Below are 26,374 nucleotides of genomic sequence, written 5' to 3' on the forward strand. Positions count from 1 at the left end.
GTTAGCCCATGCATTTATTTTTGAATTTAAGAAGAATGATACATTCGACTATGCTTTGATGTGCTTGGATTGTTGTTCATTGAGTAAATGATTGAGGAATGGTTAGAAGAATTTGAATGCTAAACTAGTTGATTTGTTTGATGATATGTATATATGTATTCGGCAATGGGATAAAATGTGTATTAAGGTAAGTTTCATGGTGATTATGCTTGTGATGTTGGGTTAATATTCGCATTGAGTAATGTGGGGTAAGGTGATTAATCGGCTATGAAATTAGCTAAATTGAATAGGTATGTTTAATGATATGCTTAGTATAATGTATGATCTTATAACTCGGTTTGGTATTGAGATAAAGGTTAGATGTATGATTGGATTTTGGTATGTGTTAAATTGGTCAATCAAAGATTAAATGATATGTGATTGCCAAATGTGATTGTTAAGTGAATAATATTAGTTAAGTACTTAAGCAAATCTATTGTTTTACTTAAGCTTAAGAGCAAAGAGGATCAAAGTCGGATAGTGGAAAAGAGAAAGTAAACGAATAGCCGTGGACATCTAATCGTCGACCACTTCCGAGGTAAGTTTTAAGTGATTAAACGTTGAGTAAATTCAATCATAATAGGACATAATGAGTTGATTTAATAAGATATGATGTGGCCATGATATGTCTTAAACTCAAATGGTAAGTTCATAAGTGTTTGGACTTGGAAATTTAAGAGCAAATTGTAATAATTTGCTTTGGACAGCAGCAGTAACGTGATTTTAGAAAATCACTATAAATTGTTGGTGTGGAATTATAGGCTGAATAAAATATGTAATCAAGCTTAGTTAGTCTAGTTTCTTATAAAAGAGACCGTGGAAGCAAAGAAATTTCCTATAAAGAGATATTTAAAGTTGTGTGGGATAGTGTCAGAATGACTCTGAAATCCCCTGTTCTGTTTTTGGAAAATCATTATAATTTGTACAAAAATGGTTATAAGATAAGATTTACATTCTTAGACTCCTTAATGAGTCTAGTTTCAAATGAAATCAAATATAACACATTATGAATTCTGTACAATGAAAAATTTGATTCGTAGTGAAGAGTGGTCAGATTAGTCAAACAGTGAAACAGGGGAAACTTTAAGAAAAATCTGGTATTGATTGGCCAAACCTAAAATTCTGGAAATTTTATGGATGGAAGATATACGAGTCTATATTCAGGGAAAATTAACGGCAAGTGATTTGGAGTTTTGTAGCTCCAGTTATAACTAATTTAGTGACTACTGCTCAGGAAAACAGCTCATAGTGGATATGTGATTTTGTTGTAAACATGGATAAAACTTGTTTTAGTTGCTCATAAGCTATTGATTAAACCCATACGTGAATTCTAAATCGTGATATTGTAAAACGACATATGAGTGTTAGATGGATCTTTGATATTAAAATTTGTGAAATTGTAAGTTTATGAGTATTCGAATATGAAATGATAGTATGGCGTGAAATTGAATTATTCATTGGAAAATGATTGATGTAGATTCGGCCAAGACAAAGTGTATACATGATAGTATATGTGGTATGTGAAGTATATTTGGATAATTGTGATGTGGATACATGAAAATTTATATTTTGATTTAGGATTTTATGTGATGAATGTGAATGTGCATATATGAGATAAGGCCGAATGGCCAATGTGATGAATGTGAACATGCATATATGTGATAAGGACGAATGGCCAATGTGATGAATGTGAGCATGCATATGTGTGATAAGGCCGAATGGCCAATGTGGTGAATATGAACATGCATATATGTGGTAAAGCCGAATGGCTAATGTGAAATATGTATGAGAAATGTATATGTGGTAAAGCCGAATGGCTAATGTGAAATATGTATGAGATATGCATATGTGGTAAAGCTGAATGGTCAATGTGAAATATATATATATGAGATATGTATATGTGGTAAAGCCGAATGGCTAGTGTGAAATATGTAGGCGATGTGCGTATATTGTGGCCGAACGACCAATGTGAAAGGTGTGTATTATTAGATATTTGATGAGGCAAATGAATTACAAATATGACAGTCGATGTGAATGTTGTAACATGTGATTAAATGTACATGAAACTTGGAAATATATTCCGGGTAAGACCCGATGACTACGTGTGGAGATTATGTCCGGGTAAGACCCGATGACTACGTGTGGAGATTTTGTCCGGGTAAGACCCGATAACTTCGTGTGGAGATTTCGTCTAAGCTAAAGGTCTCGCCGATAATCCAAGTAGAGGTTAAAGCTATAAGATTTCGTAATAAGAATTGCTTATAAATATATTCAATGCGAAAGGTTAAACAAGTATGTACTCCAAGTTTATATGTGAGCTTGATTTGAACTAAATCATAAGGTAGTTATGTGATGCATACGAGAGCAATCTATGAGACTATTCCTGTGATTATGTGACATCGGATCAGTGTGAGAGGTTATGTGAAATCATACAATACATCTATGTCACATGAGCTTACTTTTATGTGAAAGTTTATCTACCTATTGTATATGATGAGATGTGCATATTCGGTAAAGGGATGGCATGCCCGAATGAAGAGTGAAAAAAAATATACGAACAACTATGTTATAATTTGATTGTTATCTGTTGACACTACTTAAAACTTACTAAGCATTGTAATGCTTACTCCGTTTACTCTGTTTCCTCTGTTTTATAGATCTCATTGCGAAGCTACAGGCTCGGGGATCGTCAGCAACTAGTCACACTATCACTATCCACTGCTTGTTACTGTTATGTTTAGAATTATTTTATGGCATGTATAGAATAGACTAGTGGCGGAAGAATATTTTTGGTTAATGTATATAAGCCATGCGAAAGTGGCATCTTTTGAATGTTTACTTAGTGAAGTTTAAATTTTACCTCTGGCTGTGCTTAGTACTTATTTAAATGAACGATCTTTATTTCAAGAAAAAGTTCAAAATTTTACTTTTCTGACATGAGTTACAAGTCCGATAATGCCCCTTACCTATTCTGGCGACGGTTACGGGATAGGGGTGTTACAATGCCTCATAACCCTAATCTAGCGACGAATACCGGTAGGGGTGTTTCACACACGGCATGATCACACGGGTGTGCTCGTAGACCACATGGGCGTGTGGGCACTGTACATAAGGAAAATTTTGTAAATTCGTGAAAAATTCTTAGGGTTTTCGATTTAGTCCCAAATCGTTTCTACTGTTCATATTGGGCCTCGAGGGTCCATTAAAGGGACTATATAGTTATTGTCGAATGTGAATAGTATTTCTGGCTTGATTTATCTGTAAACTCTAGTAATACTCTAAAACCTATTCCGGCATCGAATACGGGTTATGGGTGTTACAAAAACAAATAGGGAAGGAGAAAATGGGCATACCTGTTAAACGCCTCTAATCGGGTGAAACTTCTGGTTTGAGTTCTATTCCACAAAATCTGTATGGCAAAAGTTGTATTGGAGGACATAATAACATTACGAAGTAAGTTAGGAATACCAGCAGCCTTGAGGAAGGTATCAATGAATTCCTATCACACTCGATCATAGATTTTCTCAAGATCAATTTTAACAGCCAACCATTTTCTATTTTTCTATTTAATTTCATAGAGTGAATTACTTCCTGTGTAACGATAATATTGTTTATGGTAGTTCTGCTTGCAATAAACCCTATTTGCTCTTGGCCAATAATTCTTAGGAAGATAACTTTAAACATATTAGCTATAACTTTCTTAATTAACTTGTAAAGAATCGAAAACAAACTTATAGGCCAAAATTTTTAAGCTGTTATTCAGATCCAAATCAACACTCCCCTTCAAAAATCTTCTTAACCCATGAGTAAACTAAAGCACCAACTCAATCCCATTGACTTCGAAAGAAAAGAACATAAAAGTCATCACTACCCAGAGTCTTTAAAAGGCCATGTCAAACAAAGTAGTCTTTATTTTCTCATCAGAGACTGGTTTACTTAAGAACTGAATCTCCCCACCTTCAAGTTTCAGAAACAAACTAGAAGGTAGGTTCCTCATCAGCCCCATTTTCTCTCCATACAAGTTCTGAAAAAAACTTAACTGCTTCATTCTATAATTCATCTTCATCAAGAATCCATTCCTTTGCATTATTCTTTAATGTCGTAATTGGATTCTGTTTTCTCATTTGAATCGTTTAGCAATGGAAAAATCTAGTATTCCTGTCTCCCAACAAAAGCCAATCACATCTCGTATTTTGTTTCCAAAGTAATTCCTCATGATGAAGAACATTTTCCAACTCTGTACGCATTGCCATTTCTAACTCATATAGATAATCAGTGGATAATCTAGAACCTTCTGAATCTTAGTGAGTTCCTGAATCAACCTTTTCTTACGATGCCCGATGTGCACATAAACATTCTTATATCAACTTTTGATTTGATTCGTAAAATAAGAAAGTGAATTTACCATACAACTATTAAAACTCCACTTTTACTTAACAAACTAAGAGAAATCCGGGTGCTTAACCCATCCTGCTAAAAAATAAAACAACAACCCATTCATCGTTACCAATAGCTCTATCAAGACATTCAAAAACTCCACCTCGATTCCATGTAAAAGGAGAACCCTTAAATCCCAAATCATTCAACTTAGCATACTCCAAAATATCCAAAAAAATGGAGCATTTACTACCACTAACTTGGCCACCTTTTTTTTCATAAGAAGATAAAAGAGCATTAAAATCACCTATTGCCATCTACGGAGACCCATTACCTGGAATGGCCATCTTCAATTTTCCCCAAAGATATCTTCGTTTCTGACTATCAGGACTACCATAAACAAACGCAACAAAAAAATTTCGCTGAAAGGAGCTGTCAGAAACCTGAAAAAAATAAATTGGGGATGGCTCTGGAGTATCTGAACACAAATTACCTCTTTCCATTCAATCCATATACCCCCAGAAAATCTAATTGCCTCCGTACAATGAGAGAAATGGAACCCGAGCCTAGCAATAATCGAACCAGCTTTCCCATCACTAACTCTCATTTTTAAAAGACCCACAATATCTGGTTTAAATTCCCTATTTTACTTACAAAAGATACAATGAAACCTGCTACTAGCACACCCCTAGCAATTCCACGAAAAATATATTTAAATTCATAATATAAAAGAAAGAAAATATCTGACCTTTAATGCTCAGGTAAGTTGGGTTTCTATTGACGGTTTTCAACATTATGCAACGCCTCTTTCTCGGTTTTGTTCTCGACTTAGGAGTGTATAAGCTTGACCATGGAATTCATTGAGTTTGACAAAAGGGCTCTCGTATTGCTAGAATTTTCAAACTGACCTCCGCAATCTTGAATAATTTTACTAAAAGGCTTGCCATTACAGACAGCAACACCTTTCCCCTCCCCCTAAGCCCCGTCTTTTAGAAATCGGATGACCTCAACCCCATTTGTAACATTTTCCAAATCCTTACGAGAATTGGGAATAACATTTTTTTTAAAGGAGATAACTGAATGTCTTTTGGGATCAAGAATACTTGGATTAATTTTCATCGTCGATTCAATCGGGCCTTCAAAAGTCAGATTAAAATGTGAGCTAAAGACCATCGACTTCACTATCTCCTTACCATTTACCGAGATTATTGGTGTATTTAATTCAATAAAAATTGGAGAAGTCACTAAATTTCCATTTTCCACATTTAATTCTATAAAGTTAATCGGTGATGTGAGATCCACCATCGCACAATCTTTCAACAGACTGGAAGGACCTCCTACATTAGATTTTGAAGATGACCCAAGTTTCAGCCTAGAATTATTGCCAGAGGCCCTAAGGCCCATATGACAACCTTCCAATCCTGGCCTAATACTAGCCGTCAACTTTGCCCCATGAACTTTCCTAGGTCTAATATCAACTACCTAGCCCACTTTGCTTGGAAATGATAGACCCTGCATTACCAACCTAATATTGTGAGGGTTATCCCTAATTGTTTTTACCTGTTCCTTCCTCTTCAAAAACTCACCCTTTTGAAAATTGATCCCCGAAAAATTTGTATATATTACACCATTTTCGGCTCTATCTGAATCTAAAGAAGATAAGGCATTCAATCAGGAACATCATCCTCTTTGGCCTGATTTTTTGCAGTTTTATTGTCGTTTGATATTGAATTACGTCGAGATTTCCTTTCGACGAGCATCTATGGTCCGAAGGATTCTGACGCCTCCACGGATTTCTCCTTCTCAGGTAAAGCCACCGTTATTTCCTCCTTGTCTCCGTCGCAACCCATCACAGATCCATCAAAATGGAAAAGATCTCACACATGCCCATACTAGCCATATGAAAAGCACACTACCGACAAGGATTCATATTCAATCCTCTTCTATCGTGTCATTCACAAGAATTTGAAAGACTAGCGGTTTTTCCAAGTTGATGAATACTATCATTTGGGCAAACCGCCCCTCGACCCACTATCTGTTTTGAAATCAAGCTTCACAACTTTGCATACTAATCCTCCTATATCTTCCAAGATTTAGCGTTTGTAAAGGACCCCTGGTAGTCCAGGTAGTCAAATCTAAGCCATAACAGTACTAAGGAACGGTTGAAGGGGATTAAAGTCCGAAGTCCATGGCTGAACCTTGAGGTACTGGCCGAAAACAATTCATGGACCCTGAGTGAGAACCTTCTCGTAGCCTTCTCTGGAATTTGACCAGAAATTGGTTATTTTCAACATCCATAAGTTGAAACGAACGTGATGATTTCTATAGACTAAAGATCCTGTTATGAATAGTAGAATACACTAAATTCGTTCCCAATAATTTCACCACCACCGTGGTCGCCATATCCCTTACCAGAATTTGCTTTATCCTTTCAGAAAAGTTTATTACTAATATCCCATTAACCATAGTTCTCGTGATATCACCCTCCTAAAATTCAATCTCCTCTTTACATATAGAACCGGATGATCCTTTCTGTAACACTTTATCCCTCCAGAACATCATCGGCGCAAGGGATAAGTCTACGGCCATCTCACTACTCATATTCGTATCCACATCCTTAAACCTAACCATTTTGGTGGTTTTATCCTCATTCGAAGTATTGCTACTATCACCATCAGTCAAAGTTTTCCAACATCCTTAGAATACCATTAATATTGATTGAATATTAATAAATATGATAGTATATTAATATAAAATTAATTAATTTGGTCATATCTTTTAAAAATTCTAGTTAAAAATAACAAAATATATTATTAATTAATAAATTTATAAATCTATAAAATCATTAAATATAATTGGATAAATTAAAAATAATAAATATCCAAGTTTTTTAATTAAATAAATATAATTTTTATATGTGATAATAATTAATAATGTTAAAATTAATTTTAATAATTAATAAAAATTAGGCTAAAGGGTATATAAGCCCAAAAATTTCGTGAAAAAATCAATTAAGTCCTTCTATGAAAACGCATTCAATTAAGCCCTCAAACTTTCAAACTGCATCAATTAAGCTCTTTGACCACCATTTTTCGTCTTTGATCGTTATAGCGGTGACGTGGCCGCTAACGATGCTAACATGGTACTCCATGTCAACAATAGTTACTGACGAAACAATGTCACTTCAGCTACCACATCAGCAAAAATTAAAAAAATTAAAAAAATTAAGAAACATATATATTTTTATTTTTTTATAGGAACGAACTTGGACAAATTGGTGTCCAGGTTCATTCATTTCAAAACGTAAATCTTTTAAAATTTAAAAAAAAGTAAAAATAATTTTTTAAATTTTATATATTTGTAAAAACATTATTAAAATTAATCAAAACTTGGACAACAATATGTTCAGATTCATTAAAGATAATTTTTCTAAATTATATAAAATTTAAAAGATATTAAAATTAGTTTTCTTAAAAATATATTATATGTGTGTCAATGTTTTAATTCTAATAGTTACTTTTAGACTTTTTACGTACATAGTATAAAATATATATAAAATATTTAAAATAGTACACCACCCTGATTAATTTAAAGAATGGTGTAATGGAGGGTGATGTATAAGTAGCACCACCTCTAAGTTCTAACACAACCAACTGACAATTTAAAAAAATAATTTTTTAATGGTATAACTTTTTTGATAGGCCGGACCAAAATATTTTTCCATACAAGTTTGGATGGTAGTGCCCAGGGGAAAGAAGGCACTAATTGTCCTATTGGATCCATGTTTCTTGAATGCACTGCTAAAACAAGAGTAAACGTGGAGCAACGCTTTGAGGAGCTTGCATTGAAGGTAATTTGTTTCTATATGTACATAAACAACAATTTTGTTCTTCAAATTTCCAGTAATATGTACAACAGTATTGTATGCTATTTGCGTATGGGTCAGTTAAAAAACTTTAAATATGCAGTGGGGTTATGTTATATATAATTAGTTTCTTAACTTTTAAACAAACACAATGGTTCTTCATGAATCATTATGATATCAATAAGGTAATTATATAAATTTGGATGATTGATTACTCTGTGACTTTATTCAATTCTTTCTAAACAATAGGATAATAATTGGTGCCGCCTTTCTCATAGGCATCATCACCCAAACTCATTTAATTTATGTATTAGAATCGTATGAGAAAAATATTTTGGTGTCGCTTATCAATAAGGCTGCACCATTTAAAAAAAATATTTTTTTAAACTGTCAGTTGTTTGTGTCAGAACTTAAGATGGTGTCGCTTATGCACCATCTTCCCTAACCCCAAACACCCCATTCACGTAATTAATTAGGGTAATGCATCATTTTAAATATTTTTATTTTTTTATATTATATACGTAAAAAAACCTTACTTTTAGATATATAAAAATAAAAAATTATTTTAGCAAATAAATTTAAAATTTATTAATATACATGTAAAGTTTTTTTTTTTTTTTTTTGAAAATGTGAATATATTAATGACAATATTAGTGTGTTGGATTCTGTCACTTTTCAGACTATGGTCGCACCTTTCAAGTGATACTGATATGTGTATTAGTTCAAAATTTTGCCTATTTTTGTCATAGTATTACCTTCGAGATGTTCATGTATAATACATTCTTCCAATGAATTATGTGATTCTCATGCTATTTAGTGAATAACTCCAGACATTATGGATGTCAGACTTCGGCTAATATTAAATTTTTTTATTTTTTATTTATTAAAATAAATTTTTTATATTTTTAAACATCATATACTTTAAAAATCGTCTTGAATGAATCTATACATGTTGTCCAATTTCACATTAAATTTAGATAATCATATGTTCATATTTATTCTGAATTTCTAGACTTTAAATTTTAAATAGTTTTTCTTAATTTTAATTTTTATAATAATATTTTTACAAATTTATAATCTTTTAAAAATATTTAACTTTTAAAAATTAAAATTTGAAACAAATGAAACTGGTTAAAATAAAAATATATATATTTCTTTTGAATTTTTTTATTTTTATAATTTGGTGGTTGACGTGACTCTCAACCATTGCTAATATGAAGTGCTATGTCAACATTATAACGGTATTATTGATCAAAGAACTTAATTAATACAATTTAAAAGTTTAAAAATTTAATTAAGTATGTTTTTGTAAAAGGATTTAATTGATTTTTCACAAAAAATTTAAAACTTATAACCCATTGAGCCTAAAAATTAATTTACGAAATTAACATTATGAATATAAAAGAAGAATACTAATATATCAATAATCTAATTTATTATATATCAAATCCAATATCATTATTCACAGATTATAATGCGGTGATGGTCAAAAAACATGTATATATATAAAAGATCAGTATTAAAACATATTCGGTTACTAATTGAGTGTAAGGCCATGATAAATAAATATTCAAATATATATGCCCCTGTTTTGAGTGTAAGGGCTATTAAAACATCAACATTCAAAATATATATGTCACCATGAAGAGAGTGTAAAATTCATCAAAAATATAAATTTGTCGATTGAGTTTTAACTCGATTGATGTAAATATTATTATTCATGTATAAATAAGTGAGTTTGAGCGCGTTGAAACGCATTATTCTTCTATTTATGAGTTGAGAAAAAGAATTATAGTAAGTTATAAATTTCTTTTTCTAAAATCACGAAACCAACATCCAAATTTATTGACCACCACACCTCCATATTTCTTTTATTCTCTCGCTACCCTCGCCACCTCCAAACAGTGCAACCATTTTCGACCACCATCGTTCAACATCGAACTCTCACTACAAGAAAAGGAAATTTTAAATTGCTAAAAAAGGAAAAAAAATATAGAGATTAACTGTGCAATTTTACTTAAATATATATTTGTTACTTTCGGAAATGGAAAGCGCATGATAGATAAATTTGAGTACTGATGGATTGTATAGAGTATGGTTAGTGGAATTTGTAAATGGAAATCAATATATTTATCTGAATTTTGAACATTCAAGTCATTAAAGCTTTGCTAAGGCGTATTAGGGTATCTTCAATTTTGCTTGCATTCCACAGTTGCTAAATCGGATTCATAGTTGACCAAATATCAATAGTCAGCGGATCGTGGTTATATATAAATGTAAAATAATGCGTCTTCAGTAGGAAAAATTAAAAAACATATGACATCAACTACCCAGCGACACACAAAACAACTACTACAACTATTCTGGATACAAATAAAACATGATTTCCTTACCTACTTCAAAATTACCATAAAGGTTGCAATTAACAAATAATTCATTGAAGAATAGTTAACCAGCCAGTCACGGTTCCCTGCTTAGATATGCAGACACTGGAATGTTAGCTCATGAGCATGTGCTCTTAATGCCTTTGTTGCAGACATTAGTGTATTTCATTTCCATGTCTGTAATTTGCTATAGGTTTCGTCGTTTTTATTATTTTTATCAATATCATAATGCATGCCTACCGATATATACTTTAGAATCCATGCATGGTGTATTCAGTAATCCAAAATATAGAATGATGAATGAGGTATAGCTTTGAAATAGAATCCTAATTGTTAACTTCTATGGTTTCTACATGACTATATATATCTCATTTTAACAGGATGTAATAGAATGTGATGTGATAAATCCTGATCTTATTGATGCTGAATTTGAGTCTATTGGAGGATTGGAAGCCATCAAGCAGGCTCTCTATGAACTAGTGATCCTTTCCTTACGAAGACCAGAGCTGTTTTCACATGGAAGGCTTCTTGGTCCTCAGAAAGGGGTTTTGTTATATGGACGCCCAGGGAAGGGAAAGACCATGCTTGCTAAAGCCATTGCAAAGGAGTCTGAGCTATTTTTATCAATGTGAGGATATCAAATCTGATGAGCAAGTGGTTTGGTGATGCACAGAAACTGGGTAAGTGTCATTCTGATAATACCTGAATTCATATGGTTATACAGTATGGAATTGGATTGTAATCTTTTTTGGGTTTGTTCTATTGAGTCAAACTCTTGTAGAAATGTGAGAAGGTGCGTGACAAGGTAAAATGAAATATTTTAATAGAAGTTTAACTGATTCGACCATCCTAAGGCTGCACTGAGATAGTTTCATTTTTACATTTTGTTAGTTGAGGCCCCAAATATGGTTTTGTCATCTAAATATTACTTGTAACTCCAATATCCAATCACTGTCCAAAAAAGATGATGAAAATTTTCATTGCATAGGTAATAGTAGTTTGCTGGTCTTTTTCTATTCAATTAAATATCCTTTCATATGCCTTTCTAATGGATATATGGACCATAAATTTTAGTTTGTTTGTTATGTCACAGTTTGTAATATTTATTTCCTTTTCTACTTTTGCAGTGGCTGCCGTATTTAGCCTGGCCTATAAACTCCAGCCTGCTATTATATTTATTGATGAGGTTGATAGTTTTTTGAGACAGCGTCGCAATACAGATCATGAAGCAATGGCAAACATAGCCCTTCAGAACTGGATGAAGCAATACTCAGCCTTTTGAGATTGGAATCCCTGATCACAGGAGATACTCTCGCGGATTATTTTTGTGACAGGTAAGTGTAGACAATTGCTTTAGAATTATTGTCTCCACCAAGATTGATTTTAAAACATAAATTGTAAAATTAACAAATGACAATTTAGAAATTAAATAAAAATTTGATTGAATTCAAATAAATATGTAGCAATTTAAAAACAGTAACACAAGTTAATGGCAATGAATTGAAGAGTCAGAATAATTATTTCCTCCTAACATGCAATTACTAGTAGTGATGTTGCGGCAATGCTGCAGCAATACGACAATTTATAGGCTTCTCTCGAAGTCACTATGTTCAATCCTATTACTAATTTAACATATGTTTATGCCAAATTAATGTCAAGAATATAATTGCAAGCACCATTCCTAGGGGATTATACACGGTAACAATATATGTTTATATCATTACACATTTAAAATCAAAGAAATTAAACATGCACCATTCAAGTTTTACGTCCATTAATCACAACTTTTTAGAATTAGCAATTAACTCAATTTACCCACTAATGTAAACAGAAACATGAAATCCAATAATTGGATGATTACGAGTTGACGAATAGAAAACAAAGACGAAATATTAAAATCTCATCGTGGGTCTCAAATTAGTAGCAAAATAAAAGATAAAACAAAGGTTCTACAATATCTATACAAAATTAAAAGCGACGGCAGAACAACACCCAAAACAACGCCAAAAATAACCTACAAAATGTAATTAACCAACCAAAATATCTATATATGTATTAAGCAATCAACATATTTGTATAACAAGTTATAAATTATAAGGTAAATTATATACCTAGAAAAGAATCAAAGAATCATTGTCATCATCAATCTTATCATTCTTGCAATCAATTTCTAATGTAAAATAAGAATAAATAGTTTGATAATCAAATTGATAAAATTTTATAAATTTATAAAAATAAAACGAGAATAATAATTACCCATTGAAAAGGTGTGAACCATTTTTGGTTTATGTGAATTCCTCAAAGGTGTGATAATTTTCTTCCTCACGCTAAAAGTCGACTCAAAAGCTATAATCAATATTGGAATTGCCAAAAGATCACGAGCCAATAATGAAAGCTCACGATTTTGAATTGAACTTTTGTTTCAATAATCCAATACATCTATTTGGCTATTCAACTCAAACTCTGGTTTTTCCAAATAAATGTCCAACTGTGACTTTTCACTTTTAGTACCTAAGTCACTTAAGTATCATTTATAATCATCACTCTCATCAAAATCTCCTCCCAAATTAGCCCTATTAACATTGAGTTGATGTAAATTAGAATCAACAAGATCATTATCAGAAACATTGGAACTTCTGGCTAAAGATGAAGACGAGGATTTGGAGTTCTTAATATACTCAACAAACAAGAGTTTAAAATTGCTAAGAATGGTTTACACAAATTTTGAAGCATGAGTACCATATATTGTAGTAAAGCAATACTCCACATAATTTAGCTTGTAACGAGGATCTAAAATTTCAACACATGACAATATCCAAGAATACTTAATCCAATATTTATTAAATTTCTATTGCGTTTGCTTAACCATTGGAGTTAAAAAAGAATGAGGACCTTTAATTATATCAAGCAATACCTTATTAACCTTCCAAATGTTGGATCCGGTGCCCAAAGTGTAGTATTTTCATCTAAGTACACTTATAATTTTTCCAACTGATTGATTAATAAAATTATTCATAAATTACATTAATACTTTGTATATTTTTCTCACATGGTTTTTGCACGCTAAGGAAAATAGAAGCAAATGTTGCTCACTGGTTGTCTAATGTTTAACAAATATTAAACGGTATTACATGGTCTAATCGTAATACAGAAAGACAACTTATATTACTAGACGAACCTAAACATGTCATTAGTATAATCAGAAATGAACAAACCAATTGAAAGACTAATATGTCGTCTATCAAGTCTAATGGGGGAGATGCTTTGTCTTGAGCATCGGAACGGATGATTTCCAGAAGATAGAGACATAAATGTGACTGACTGGATTAACAATACATCAGACTGGACCCAAGAAAAATAGATCTTGAATTTGATTATGAATTTATTCACTTGTGACGTTTATAGTGTGGCATACCTAAATCCTAAGTGGATGAAAGATTGCGTATGCATAACTCGTACACTTTGATGTAAGTAAAAGCCTAAGTTTGAATAGATAAGGAACCGAAAGTTGGTGTGTTGATTGTACGACTTATGCAGTATGTGGCTTCATTCACAATAGTAGAATCCATAACCCGAGATATAAGTAAATGATATACTCTCATTGGCATTACATGGTTGACAAAAAGTAAAAGTGGCCACGAGTCGTTCGTCTTTATGATGAATGACTTGATTACTATTTGACAGTAACTGACTTTTCATGAAGGAAGATGTAATGGTTACCATGAGATAATATAGGATCATGTTGGGAGAATGGATATTATCCCAAAAAGATTAAGGATATCCTATGAGGGTAACATACTTATGACAAGGTCATTGGATGAACACTAATCAAGTTGCTTTCATAATAGTATGTCGTCGGGGAGAGCTCAATCATGATATTATAGCGGAATGACTTCGTAACTAAATAAGTTTATATTAACAGGCGAAAAGCTTAAACTTAATTATAAATCATTTGAACCTCAATTGCATATGTCCAAGTGGTCCTTCCGCTAGTTCGTTAAAACCAGAAATGAACTGTGTGTTTGAATCAAAATGAACAAAATGAATAGAAATGGAGAAATGAAAAACATTCAAAAATGCTTTTTAGTTTTCTCCAGAATGGAGAAATGAAATAATTTAGAAATGAATGTGGTTTTCTCAAAATATAAATGGAAATGAGAAATGATTCATTTGCAAATTAACATGGATTTCTAAATAATGATCGGAAGAATTAGTTTATGTTTTTGAGCTATTTTAAAGCCCGAAATTGAGAATAAATCACTTTTTTTTTACCTATTTAATATAAAAACTAAAAAAGATCTAAGATAGGTTTCCCCCAAATTATTTACGGCAATAGTATGCCCATGCTGGAGGAGGGTGGTGGATAGGTGGCACCACCACACTTTTTCTGACAGTGTAAGGTTTCTATTATTAAAAAATAATAATATTTTTTAAGGGAAGGAAGGTAGCTGGTAGGCAATACTAAAAATAAAAATACAACCCGTATAACCCATTGTTAACCCATATAACCCGTACACACCACACAACCCAAGAAAGTTGGTCAAGCCTACTTGACAGGCGACATCATTCTGTTGCGATGGGATGGGACGTGCCCCTTGCTCTGCTGCATCTGTGAAATGGGACGAGACCCATAAGGGTTATGGGTCTCGTGAAAATGAGTTTTGGGGGACCTTATAATGGTCCCCCAATGTGAGAAAAAATAGAATAAAGAAGAAGAAGAAGAAGAAGAAGAAGAAGAAGAGAACGAACAAGAAAAAAGAGAAGGAGAGAAGAGTAGCAAAATAGAGAAGAGAATTGGAAGGGAAAAAAAAAGAATAGTAGAGAAGATAAAAGAAGAGAAGGAAAGGAAAAACAAAGGAGAAAATGAAAAACAATTAGGTTCTTAGTTTAGGGTTAATTTGGGGTTTAAAAAAAGGATTTGTTGAATATGTTTAGGATTTGAAAAAAATGGAATTAAGGGATTTTTGTAGAGGGTTTAAAAAATTAAGAGAGATATTTTTTAGTATTTATACATTATTTGTTTAGTTTAGGGTTTTTATAGGTTATAAATGTTATTTTTCTATTATTTTTTTATTTATTTTAGAAATGTTATACTTCATATTTTGATTTTTTTTGTAAGGTATTATTTCGATAAGAAAAAAGGTTGTTTGATTTATTTTAGAAATTGTGCAGGTATGTTTATGTTTGATTTTTAATTCTTTTTTATGTTTTTATTTGATTCAAATAACAACATTAGTCCCATTAGGTTTATTATGTTGAGATAATTTATGTTATCTTAACATTTTTTTTTTTTTATGTAGGTAAAAGACGAGACTATTGAGTTAGAATTGATGAGATGTTTCTATTATATTTTTGATAGGCATTATTTTTTGGGGGTTATTATTAGATGCACATAACAGCATATAGTCTAATTAGTTTTATTTTTTTGATAGTTTCTATTATTTTAATATAAATTTTTTATTTTTTATGTAGGTAAAATATAAGACCTTTTGAGTTAGAATTTATGAGATATTTTTATTTTGTTAATTATTAAATCAGTATAAATAAATTTATTATATCCTGTAATAATATAGCAAAAATGTGATGTGGACAAAACTATTTAGTATTTTTGTAATGAAATTGTTGTACTGTATTTATTGTAATATTTATTGTATTAAATTTAGGTATTTTGATAATTTAGGTTTTCCTCTAGTTGTTTCTTCTCTCTTTCTTCCTTCATCGGATCTTCTTCTTCTCCAACGTGTTCCTTCTGAAAATTGATGTTCTGTTCTTTTTGCACCCAGCAACCCCCCCATCTATGTTTTGAAAATGTGGTATTTATATCCCTCATAGATTGTAAGCTAGGTTAACTCCCTTTCCTATTCTATTTTTGTCCTTTTGGGAGTTTTTGGGCTTTTACATTTTCTTATAGTCTATTCTTTCTAATTCTTGATCATTATCAATACTTGATTAAGAGATAAGTTAAGCTCAAAAGCTAATGTGGCCTTCTTTAAGTATGAGTTTCCCAATCTATTTCCATTAGGCTCGATATTGCGACATTATTGCAACATTGAGATTTCAAATGTCGAAGTTCGGCATATTCTTATTTCCAACTTTCTAATGTTGTATGAACAAGAATAAAATTTCACATTTTTAATGTTTAATTTGATAAATATATATTATTAAAATAAAAACTTTAAAAGTTAACTGCTTAAAAAAAGCAGGAGACTTAGTAGTTGAGGAGAAGAAAGGAAAACCATCTGGAGTAAGTACAGTTTTAATAGTTTTTTGAATAATCTTACTCAGGAATATTAAACCTTAATAATCTGGAGTAAGACTTATCACATACTGATTTGGAGAAAGCCCCTACTTCAAGGAAGACTGGGGTTGCTTCAAATGAATATAGTCGGTTAAGTTCACGGTGATCTGGACAGTCAAGGCAGAGGGATTCAGATGAGTATCAGGTCCAAGCTGCAAGTAATGAACTCTCCAAGCTTGTAGTTTCTTTTAGCCTTCAATCAGATTCCCAGGATGCCTGAAATTCTCATCTATATACTCAAATTCTGCTACACCAACACAATCTTGTGTTCTGTAATACCCTGCCCACAAAATTAGAATTTTTTTTCTTGGCATGTCTACTTGTTAACATTTGAAGTGACAGTGAGGGGAAAAAACATTTGAGGTGACAGCTTATATAAAGCATGTGATGGCAGATTTGGAAAGGATTTATCACAAGATTTATAGTAAAAGTTACAACCACCTCAAATGTGGTCCACCATATAGCATCCCAAATATCAAAAGTATCTTTCCATTTACCTTTTTGGTGCCTGGCCCCCATTCCTCACCCTATAATTTCAGATGCTGCGATTACAATGAAGCTTTTGCCAAAGTTAGCAGAGAAATCTTGTAGTTGTAACTTGTAGTATGTTAAATTCTAGTTGATATTTGGGATGTTATAGGGTGGACCACATTTAACATGGGTTTGGTTTTTTTGCATTCTACTTTTTGTTGCTTGATCTGAAAGAAGAAGATGGGTGTAATCATTCTGGGGTTAGGTAGTGGGGATTCAAGCTCCCATGTTTTAATGTGAAAGCAATAATGTAAGTTTGAATGCATGTTTAACTCATCATTATTAGGTTCTTTTCAGATTCTTACTTTGTTGATATGATGTTTGCGAGTTGCAATGCATGTTTCACTCATCTCGGTTAGGTTCCAACAGCCAGGAATGATTGCCATGTAAGCTTTATATAAATGCAGGTTTGTGAAGCACAATAATTTGTTGTTTCTTTGAACCACCATAAATACCTAAGTAATTGGTAAATCATTTGGCATTGATTAAGATGAGTTTTGGGGCAAATGCAATTTGGTATCTAGGGGATAGCTCCTTTGAGAAATATTCAATATAAATATTACTGAAATTTGTTTTTTATTATTATTATTATTATTATTATTATTATTCACCTGTTTGTATTGGATATGGATAACTTAAATAAACAAAGAATGAACATTTGACAATTTTGGGCTTTTTACTATAAGTGATAAAAGAATAAGAAAGAAGGTTACTTGTTCGAAACTACTGAGAGGAAAAGCCAATTGACTTTGTGGCTTGGCTTTGAACCCGCACATTCCCCGTACTTCCCGCCTCTCTTTTTTAATTCCCTCTTTGAAAACTTCAAAATCTTTTTTTATTATTATTATTATTTTATTTTTTAAGGTATATATTAAAACGAGTCCAGTAACTAATTTTGTGTATCCTGCAGGTTTATTAAGGAGGAGTTGCTGACCACGAATTTTAAAGCTGTTTCATATTTAGAACAGATCAAACCTTTGACTACTAATTAAGGTAAAAGAGACCCTTACCATCTCACCTAACTTCAGTGATTCTTTTATTATTTATTTAAACATATTATAAAGATATCTATCATTTTATCAATTCCATTTATTAAATTTAAAACTTTCCATGCCAAAATGTTGCCATTAAGCAACAGGCAGCAAAAAAAATCTTAAATGTTTAAATTGAGGAAAAATTTATTAAAATAAGAAGGATTATTAAATGTTTAAATCGTGGTTAATTAAATTTTTTAGGGATTGCTTGGATAAATTTTTATTTTTGAAATGGTCAAATAAATGTTATTATTTTTTTTTGGATGCTCCCAAATAAAGGTAAACTCTTTTCAAATAATTGATTAAACCTTTTTAATGTGTTTAAATAAGAGTTTTTTAAAAGGCATAATGATAATTATTAAAAAGTGTATAAAATTTAAAAAAATTAATAGATCTTCTAAAAATTTTAAAATATTAATTAATTACTAATGAAGCGGTCTAGGCATATGTGATGTTAGTAAAGTAAAAAAAAAGGTTAAATTTTTTTAAAATGAATATCTTAAGTTTCAAATTATATTGTTTTAAATGAAAATAGGGAGAAAAAACCATAATGCGTATTTTAAATGTATATGTTAAGTTTGAAAGTAATACAATGTGGTTGAAATATGTTATTAAGAGGTGTGGTTTGATTTTTATTTAATTAGTTTGGAAATTTAGAGGCTTGCATGAATAACTTGTAAAATAGTTGACCCAAAATGGAAACAGTCCATTTAAGAAGTCGGATATTCTGTCTCCTTAAACAACAAAACAAACAATGCAGAAATTAGGGGAATTAGTGAATATAAAATAAAATTGCAACCAAACTTCACGGAAAAATCAAAGCCCATTTCTAGTAGTCAATAACATTGAAATTGAATGCCAAATTTCATTTATATTATTCCCCCTTATAGAGTCATCAGTCCAAAACTCTGTGCTCCTCGTGTCTTTGACCCCTAACATTCAAGTTTCTCTTTGCCGGCTCAAGCCGACTTACCAAGCAGCCCCCAATAAATGACATCTCCATTTCTCCCCTTTTAAATCATCTCCATGTTAGCTTCTTCTCCTTCCAATACCATCTTTCATCCCAGATGGTAAACATGATGATCCTCATACCCTTTCTACTTGTGGGTTTGTTTCTGATTCTCCGGTTTTTGTTCAAAACATCCTTGTTACTCATCCTCCTCAAAAAATTCCAGTGTTTGGAAGATTGGCTTCATGTTCACCAATTGTATAGAGTCCCGCAGTTCAACCATCTTTTCCAGGAAAACGAGCTGTATGTCAAGGTTTCAACCTATCTCAATTCTCTCCCTTCCTTAGAAGACTCTGATTTCACCAACCTTTTCACTGGTTCCAAGTCCAACGATATCCTTCTTCACCTCGACACCGACCAGACCATTCGGGACGTGTTCCTCGGCGCCAGAGTCTCCTGGACCCTCGAGAAATCTGAAAATGGTGGAGCAAAGGTGTTGGTATTGAGGCTCAGGAAGAATGATAAGCGTAGAATTCTACGTCCTTATCTGCAGCACATATTGTCTGTTGCTGGTGATATTTGTCAAAGGAAGAAAGAGATTAAGTTGCGGATGAACGTTGACATCCCATCATCAGGTAAGAATGGGCGGTGGAGATCGGTTCCGTTTAACCATCCGGCGTCGTTTGATACTCTTGTAATGGACGTTGATTTGAAGAACAAGCTCAAAGCTGATCTCGAAATGTTCCTCAAGTCCAAGCAGTTTTATCAGAGGCTAGGCCGTGTTTGGAAACGGAGTTATCTTCTATATGGCCCATCCGGAACCGGAAAATCCAGCTTTGTAGCGGCCATGGCTAGATTCCTCAACTTCGATGTGTACGACATCGATTTGTCAAAAGTTTCAGACGATTCTGATTTGAAGATGCTGTTACTACAAAGTACGAGTAAGTCCATGATCGTAGTTGAAGATCTTGATCGTTTCTTAATGGAGAAATCCAAGAATGTGAGCTTGAGAGGGATATTGAACTTCATGGATGGAATCATATCTTGCTGTGGGGAAGAAAGGGTGATGGTATTTACAATGAACAGCAAAGATGAGGTTGATGAAGCGTTGTTGAGGCCTGGGAGGATTGATGTTCATATACAGTTTCCATTATGTGATTTCCCTTGTTTCAAGCATTTGGCAAACAATTACTTGGGTGTGAAGGAACACAAACTATTCCCTCAGCTTGAAGAGATATTCCAGGGAGGAGCTAGTTTAAGCCCTGCTGAGATTGGGGAGATCATGATTTCTAACAGGAGCTCGCCAACTCGAGCGTTGAAATCAGTGATTAGCGCAATGCAAACAAATGCGGGTGCTAAAAGCAGAAGAGTGAGCGGCGACGGGGCAGAGGATATCGGGGGTGGTGAACAAGGGGGATTGTTTAGCAGGGAACATTCAGTTAGAGATTTTCGAAAACTATATGGATTGTTAAAGATGGGAAGTAGAAGAAAAGATGAGCCCTTGGATCTTGGTTCAGCTGATAAAGATGGCTCAAATTAAGAGCTTGTATTGTAACCAAATGACAAAATTTCTTGAATCAATCAAACATTTTTTTTTATTTTTTCATTTTGGTTTTTGTAAAACACCCTTTCCAGGGATAACTAAATTAAGCTTCTTCTTCTTTTTTTTTTGTTTTCTTTTTTCCTTGGTAAGCGCACTTCTCTGTTTCTTTCTTTCCCTCCTTTGCTGAATTCATTTATTAGGCAGAGCACAGCTCATCTTTCTCCGTTTCAACCATTTTGTATGCATTTTTCTAGAAGCCAAAGAATTTCATCAGTTTGAATAGGTTGAATTACACTTTTTTTTTTTTTTTAGTTATGAAAATCATTTAACTATTCGATTGATTTCATTCAAGTCATTAAGTTGTTAAGTCTTTAAGTAACGTTTCGACAATTGATATAGTAGATCAATACCCATAAATGAGTAAAAGAATATACTTTAGATTCAAATTAATTTTCATATAATGTCGAAGATTAGAGAAAAATAAATTTTAATTTATAAATTTATGATGTCTAAAAATATTTTATGAAAACAGATTTTCGTAGGTAGATATTTATTTATTATAATAATTGTACAAGTCGAATTTTGTTATTGATTAATGTGATTGAGGAGTTGAAGGTGCCGGAATATGGATTATTGTTAAGTAGTTAAGGTCGGAATGGGCAAAGTGAAGAAAATATTGGCGGTGGGAAGGTGTTTATCATATTATTTGACTTCATTATAGTTATAGATTTGAAGGTTGTGCAATGGAGTTAAAAAGTTTGAACAAGTTTCTATTCTCTGTCACCTCTAGATTTCCATTGAACCCCACTTCAAGGGAAGAAAATTGAAGACTTGGTCAAATAGGTTGTTGTTGAATGTGTGAGCCACAGTTAATCTCATTCTGATTTGGTGGACGAATTTAATGATTAGGGTTCAACATTTAAGAGGTCCCTAAAAAATTAAAATGTATTCCTTATGTATTATTACGATTTTTATTTTTATTTTTTATATAATATCTAAAATTATTTATAATTTATTTTAATTTTAAATAAAATAATAATGTGTTTCAATGCATTTAAATTCACCTTTCTTATAACAACAATATTAATATTCACTTAATTAAAATTTAATCAGCAAATTGTATTAATTTTAATTCCTACCATTAATAATTAAAATAAAATAAATAAATAAAAAAAAAAACATACTCGAGTAGCGAGAAAAAGAAAAAAGAGAGGCTAATTTTGAGTTGGGGCAGAGAACTCGGGACGGGTGATTTTTACTTGTTTTGTATGGGCTAATCCTGGACTGCACAATGGTATTGGTAAAAAAATGGATAACTTCTCTGGGTGGTCCCCAGCTTTCGGGTAAGTTCTATTTTGGTCACTCAATTTAAAAAAAAATTCAATTTCATCACCAATATTTTTATGACTTTAAATTTTAGTCTACACTGTTAAATACTGGATGGGAAGCTGGTGTGAGTTTTTTATTAGCCTAATAATAAATTTAATCCTCTAATATTTATAAATTTTATCAATTTAATTTTAAATCTAAAAATTTAACAAATTTAACCCTCAATGTTTACAAAATTTATCATATTGTTCTAAATTTAAAAAATAATAATGAATTTGACCTCAAATATTTACAAAATTAATCAATCTAATCGTAATTCTAAAAATTAAAAAGAGGAAAAATATTTAAAATATCTTTTTGGATAAAAATGAATTAGAAAATCTAAAAGCATTTTTAAACTTTATAATTAGAATTAAATTCACTTTTAAATAATTTTATCAAAAATGAATTTATATTAAGAAACTTTATACAATTTGGAAAAGAAAATAATAAAGGAAAGAAAAGGGACTCGGAATTGGGTTGTGATATAACAAAAAGCCAAAATTAAACAAATTTCAAAGCAGGGGAGATGGGTGTAGGATATATAATGAGAACATAAACCCTAGAAGAAGAGCACATATCAATATCATAGATTTTCAAAAGAAAAGGGACAAAATTAAAGGGATTTCAAAGCAGAGGAATGAAGATGGGATATATGATGAGAACATAAACCTTAGAAGAAGAGAAATTTCAAAGCATTTTTAAAAATATTTTGGATTTTTAAAATCATATTTATCATTTTTATCCAAAAACATTTTTCCCTTTTTTTAACTTTTAGAATTATAATTAAATTGATAAATTTTATAAACGTTCAAGACTAAAATTATTGAATGTTTTGGAATTAAAATTAAATAACAAATTTTGTAAATATTGGAGGTTAAATTTATTGAATTTTTAAATTTAAAACTAAATTGATAAAATGTATAAACATTAAAAGATTAAAGTTGTTATTAACCCAATAAAATACCCACGTCCACTTTCCATTAAATATTTAACTATGGGCGACTAAAAGTTGAACATTGATAATAAAATTAAAAATTTTAAAAATTGAATGACTAAAATAGAACCAATTCAAAAGTTGGGTGATGATCCTAATAGCTTACCTCAAAATTTTAAGTTAACACTTGAGAGTTAAAATTTAGATTTAGATTTGGGTTGCAAAATTTTAAATTTGAAAATCATCATTTACAAATTTATGATTTTTAAATATTAAAATTAAATTATTTAAAATTCAAAATTTTGAATAATTAGAATTATTTTAAGTTTAAAAACATATTTTTAGAAATATTATAATACATATAAAATTATTTGAGTTAAATCACTTAAAAACATTTCTATAGAAATTTCATTAAAGAATTAAAAAATAAACTAATTATAATTAAAAACAATATTACAACTTTTGTAACAAATATTAAATCATATTCTAATATAAAATGAAAGGAGTTATAAAACCGGATAACCCTTATGTCTTCTTATTACAAGACATTAATTTATTATTAGTTTTTTTTTTTTTTACAAAGCCACCAAATAATAATCGTTCTTTAATAATTAATACTAATTCCAGGTGGTTTGGTTACATTGAGATAGTGGTTAGATAAGTTCCGCGATGACAGCGGAGGGCAGTAGGGACAAATGCAGTGGAGAGATGGTGTTGGATGAAGCAAATGAGAATTGTTTGGTAGGTGGTACGTATTGCCCCAGTATTAATTAGTATCACATTTTAATTAAGATTTCAGTATGTTTCGACCATTCTAATGTAGATTTTATGGTATATAGGTAAGTGAGTGTTGAAGGTATTTCATTTGGCTTAACCAAAAAAATTATAGACATTCATAATCTGGATTTTCAGGTAAAGAGAATTTTCGGTTTTAGCAATTCAACTTGCTCTTATTTCATATTAAATGTTAAAACAAAAAAAAAAAAAACTTACCGGTTATGCCTCCATAATTCTATCCCTTTATTTGGAAAAACAAGATTATTATAAATGTATTTGCACTGCTTTTTTGCATTAGGCTAAGCCACTTTGTCATCCCTATTGTGTTCTGGAATAAGGCCTCCTAACCTTGCCTGCCCTTAAATCTCTCACAGATGCAAACATTTTGAAAAACCAATACACTCGCTGGCTAACACCAATTTCTTACCTATATTTTCTGTTAGACAATACCTTAAAAAGGTTTTCGACAATATCATAGTACTACCATAAGTACCCATTTAAGAAAATGTGTCAAATTTAGAGATCGAATGTGTATCCAAATCAAAGAAAAAAAATGATTAGACTGCTCAAAAAGAAAAAACAAAAAAAAAAGAAATTGTGAAAATTTCCCTAATTTTTTTTATATCTGAAATAATGATATAATTTGCCACATTGTTACTTAGTTAATAGCAGCTAACAACTCAGCGATTATATTAAGTTTCCACAATGTTAGTAATTATATCATAATTTACTTTGGTGACTAAGACATAACTTGAAACAATCCATAAGTGATTAAATTTGCAATTTAACCTAAAATTTTATGGTTATTGCACTGTGGTTTTCATGATTCGTATGAGCATTCAACATTGTACTGTTCATTTTTCCAGTAATGATCTCATCAATAATATTTAATTTACACCAGAAATCCCATCTGCACATTGAGTTTGAATACAGTAACAGCAAATAAGTTGAATATGTATGGATCCTATGTAAACCTGGCGTCATAGGTTGGTTCAGGTTTAGGATTGAAGTGCTCTAGTTTAAACTAATTTAAGATAGCTAAATTTGAGTTTAAACATCAATAGATTAACTAAAAGAAAAGAGTAATAATAACATTACGTACATAGAGGAGAAAAACTAGTACAAGTGTGGATGAGGTTGGGAGAGAGTCAGAGCAGCCTACCACGTTTGGCATCAGCAGAAGCAGCTTCAAGGTCGCCCAAGAAGAAGAGTATTCTATCCAGAATCCCTCGACAGGGTTCCTCCACATGATTCGATGTTGTGCTGGACTCACACTCTTTCACCCCTTTCCTTTTAATCCTTGAACCCAGGTAGCGTTGGATTTTACCTTGATGTACAAGAAAGTAATCTCCCCCTTCTTTGATTATCTTCAGCCCCCTACCCCCAACACACATACATATCATCATTTATTTTTAATTACGAATGCCCATAAATGGATTAGATTAAAGGTTTTACTATAACTTACAATCCAATCCGATCACATCGGTCTTGTGTCTCGTAAACATGTTTCCAAGATGTGGATTCTAAGGGTTGAGGGGCAAAAAATGCAGCTTCATCCACTCCCCATCTTTCTCTGAATAGGTTACACCATAGCTTGTTATCCGAACCCAACAATTTCCATTTCCTGCAAACTTTACAACCCCAATTCCCAATGCTTTAATTTGAATTTCATAACCCAGAAAAATAGAAAACCACAAATTTAGGCGCTTGATACACAATTCAGGAAATCAAGCAAACCTCTCATCTTGAATTTGAGATAAAATCAATCTAAGCCCCAAAAAAGAAAAATAAAATCGTGGGTTGATTTAGTAGGCTAACCTTGTAGGGCAGAAGCAAGGTTCTGATGATCCAAGAAACAGAAAATCTTAAGACAAATATCAGAAGGCAATCTCTCCATTTTTTTTCTTCTTTGTTTTTGTCAAATACAACTCTAATTTTGAAGGATCCAAAGACAGGCAATCCTCTTTGGTAGATTGAAGGAACAAGAGAAGAGAAAGAGAGAGAGGAAAGGAGCCTTTTTTATTATGTGGAAATTATGAAGCTACTATTCTCAACTCTCTGGACCTTAAAAAGTAAAAGGTACTCGCTCCAAAGGACAGGCCACGTAAGGGACAACGTACAGTGTAAGATAGCGAGTGTGATATATTAGGGTGGGTGAGGAGAGTGTTAAAAGTGGATATTGAGTTGGACAAGTTGCAATTAGAAGTAAGCCGAATGTTGTTGTTTTACCGCGAAAAGTGAAACCGAGTAATTGTTTTATCATAGGTGTCAA

General features: G+C 31.8%; 2 protein-coding genes and 1 pseudogene across 2 annotated transcripts; 2 read left to right on the forward strand and 1 right to left on the reverse strand.

The window, feature by feature from the left end:
- Positions 1-8,197: 8,197 nt before the first annotated feature.
- On the forward strand, positions 8,198-12,108 carry LOC108481446 (outer mitochondrial transmembrane helix translocase-like; annotated as a pseudogene).
- Positions 12,109-19,464: 7,356 nt separating this feature from the next.
- LOC108482161 (AAA-ATPase At2g46620-like) lies at positions 19,465-21,152 on the forward strand. Its single transcript, XM_017785274.2, has one exon. It carries the CDS (start codon positions 19,596-19,598, stop codon positions 21,015-21,017), a length of 1,422 nt encoding a protein of 473 aa, XP_017640763.1. The 5' UTR covers positions 19,465-19,595; the 3' UTR covers positions 21,018-21,152.
- Positions 21,153-24,959: 3,807 nt separating this feature from the next.
- On the reverse strand, positions 24,960-26,158 carry LOC108482078 (uncharacterized). Its single transcript, XM_053028119.1, has 3 exons — positions 25,921-26,158; positions 25,568-25,733; positions 24,960-25,479 (listed from the first exon to the last, which is right to left on the reverse strand). The coding sequence occupies exons 1-3, from the start codon at positions 25,997-25,999 to the stop codon at positions 25,251-25,253; spliced, it is 474 nt and encodes a 157-aa protein (XP_052884079.1). The 5' UTR covers positions 26,000-26,158; the 3' UTR covers positions 24,960-25,250.
- Positions 26,159-26,374: the final 216 nt, after the last annotated feature.

This window comes from Gossypium arboreum, chromosome 1, assembly GCF_025698485.1.
Source record: "Gossypium arboreum isolate Shixiya-1 chromosome 1, ASM2569848v2, whole genome shotgun sequence".
In the NCBI taxonomy this organism is placed as follows: Eukaryota; Viridiplantae; Streptophyta; class Magnoliopsida; order Malvales; family Malvaceae; genus Gossypium; species Gossypium arboreum.

Excerpts from the sequence above, each read along its gene's own strand:
- LOC108482161 (XM_017785274.2), top strand. The coding sequence starts at position 19,596 with ATGGTAAACATGATGATCCTCATACCCTTTCTACTTGTGGGTTTGTTT.
- LOC108482078 (XM_053028119.1), bottom strand. The coding sequence starts at position 25,999 with ATGGAGAGATTGCCTTCTGATATTTGTCTTAAGATTTTCTGTTTCTTG. Across the intron at positions 25,734-25,920 it reads CCTTGCTTCTGCCCTACAAG|TTTGCAGGAAATGGAAATTG; the intron begins GTTAGCCTACTA and ends GGGGTTGTAAAG. Across the intron at positions 25,480-25,567 it reads CGATGTGATCGGATTGGATT|GGGGCTGAAGATAATCAAAG; the intron begins GTAAGTTATAGT and ends TGTTGGGGGTAG.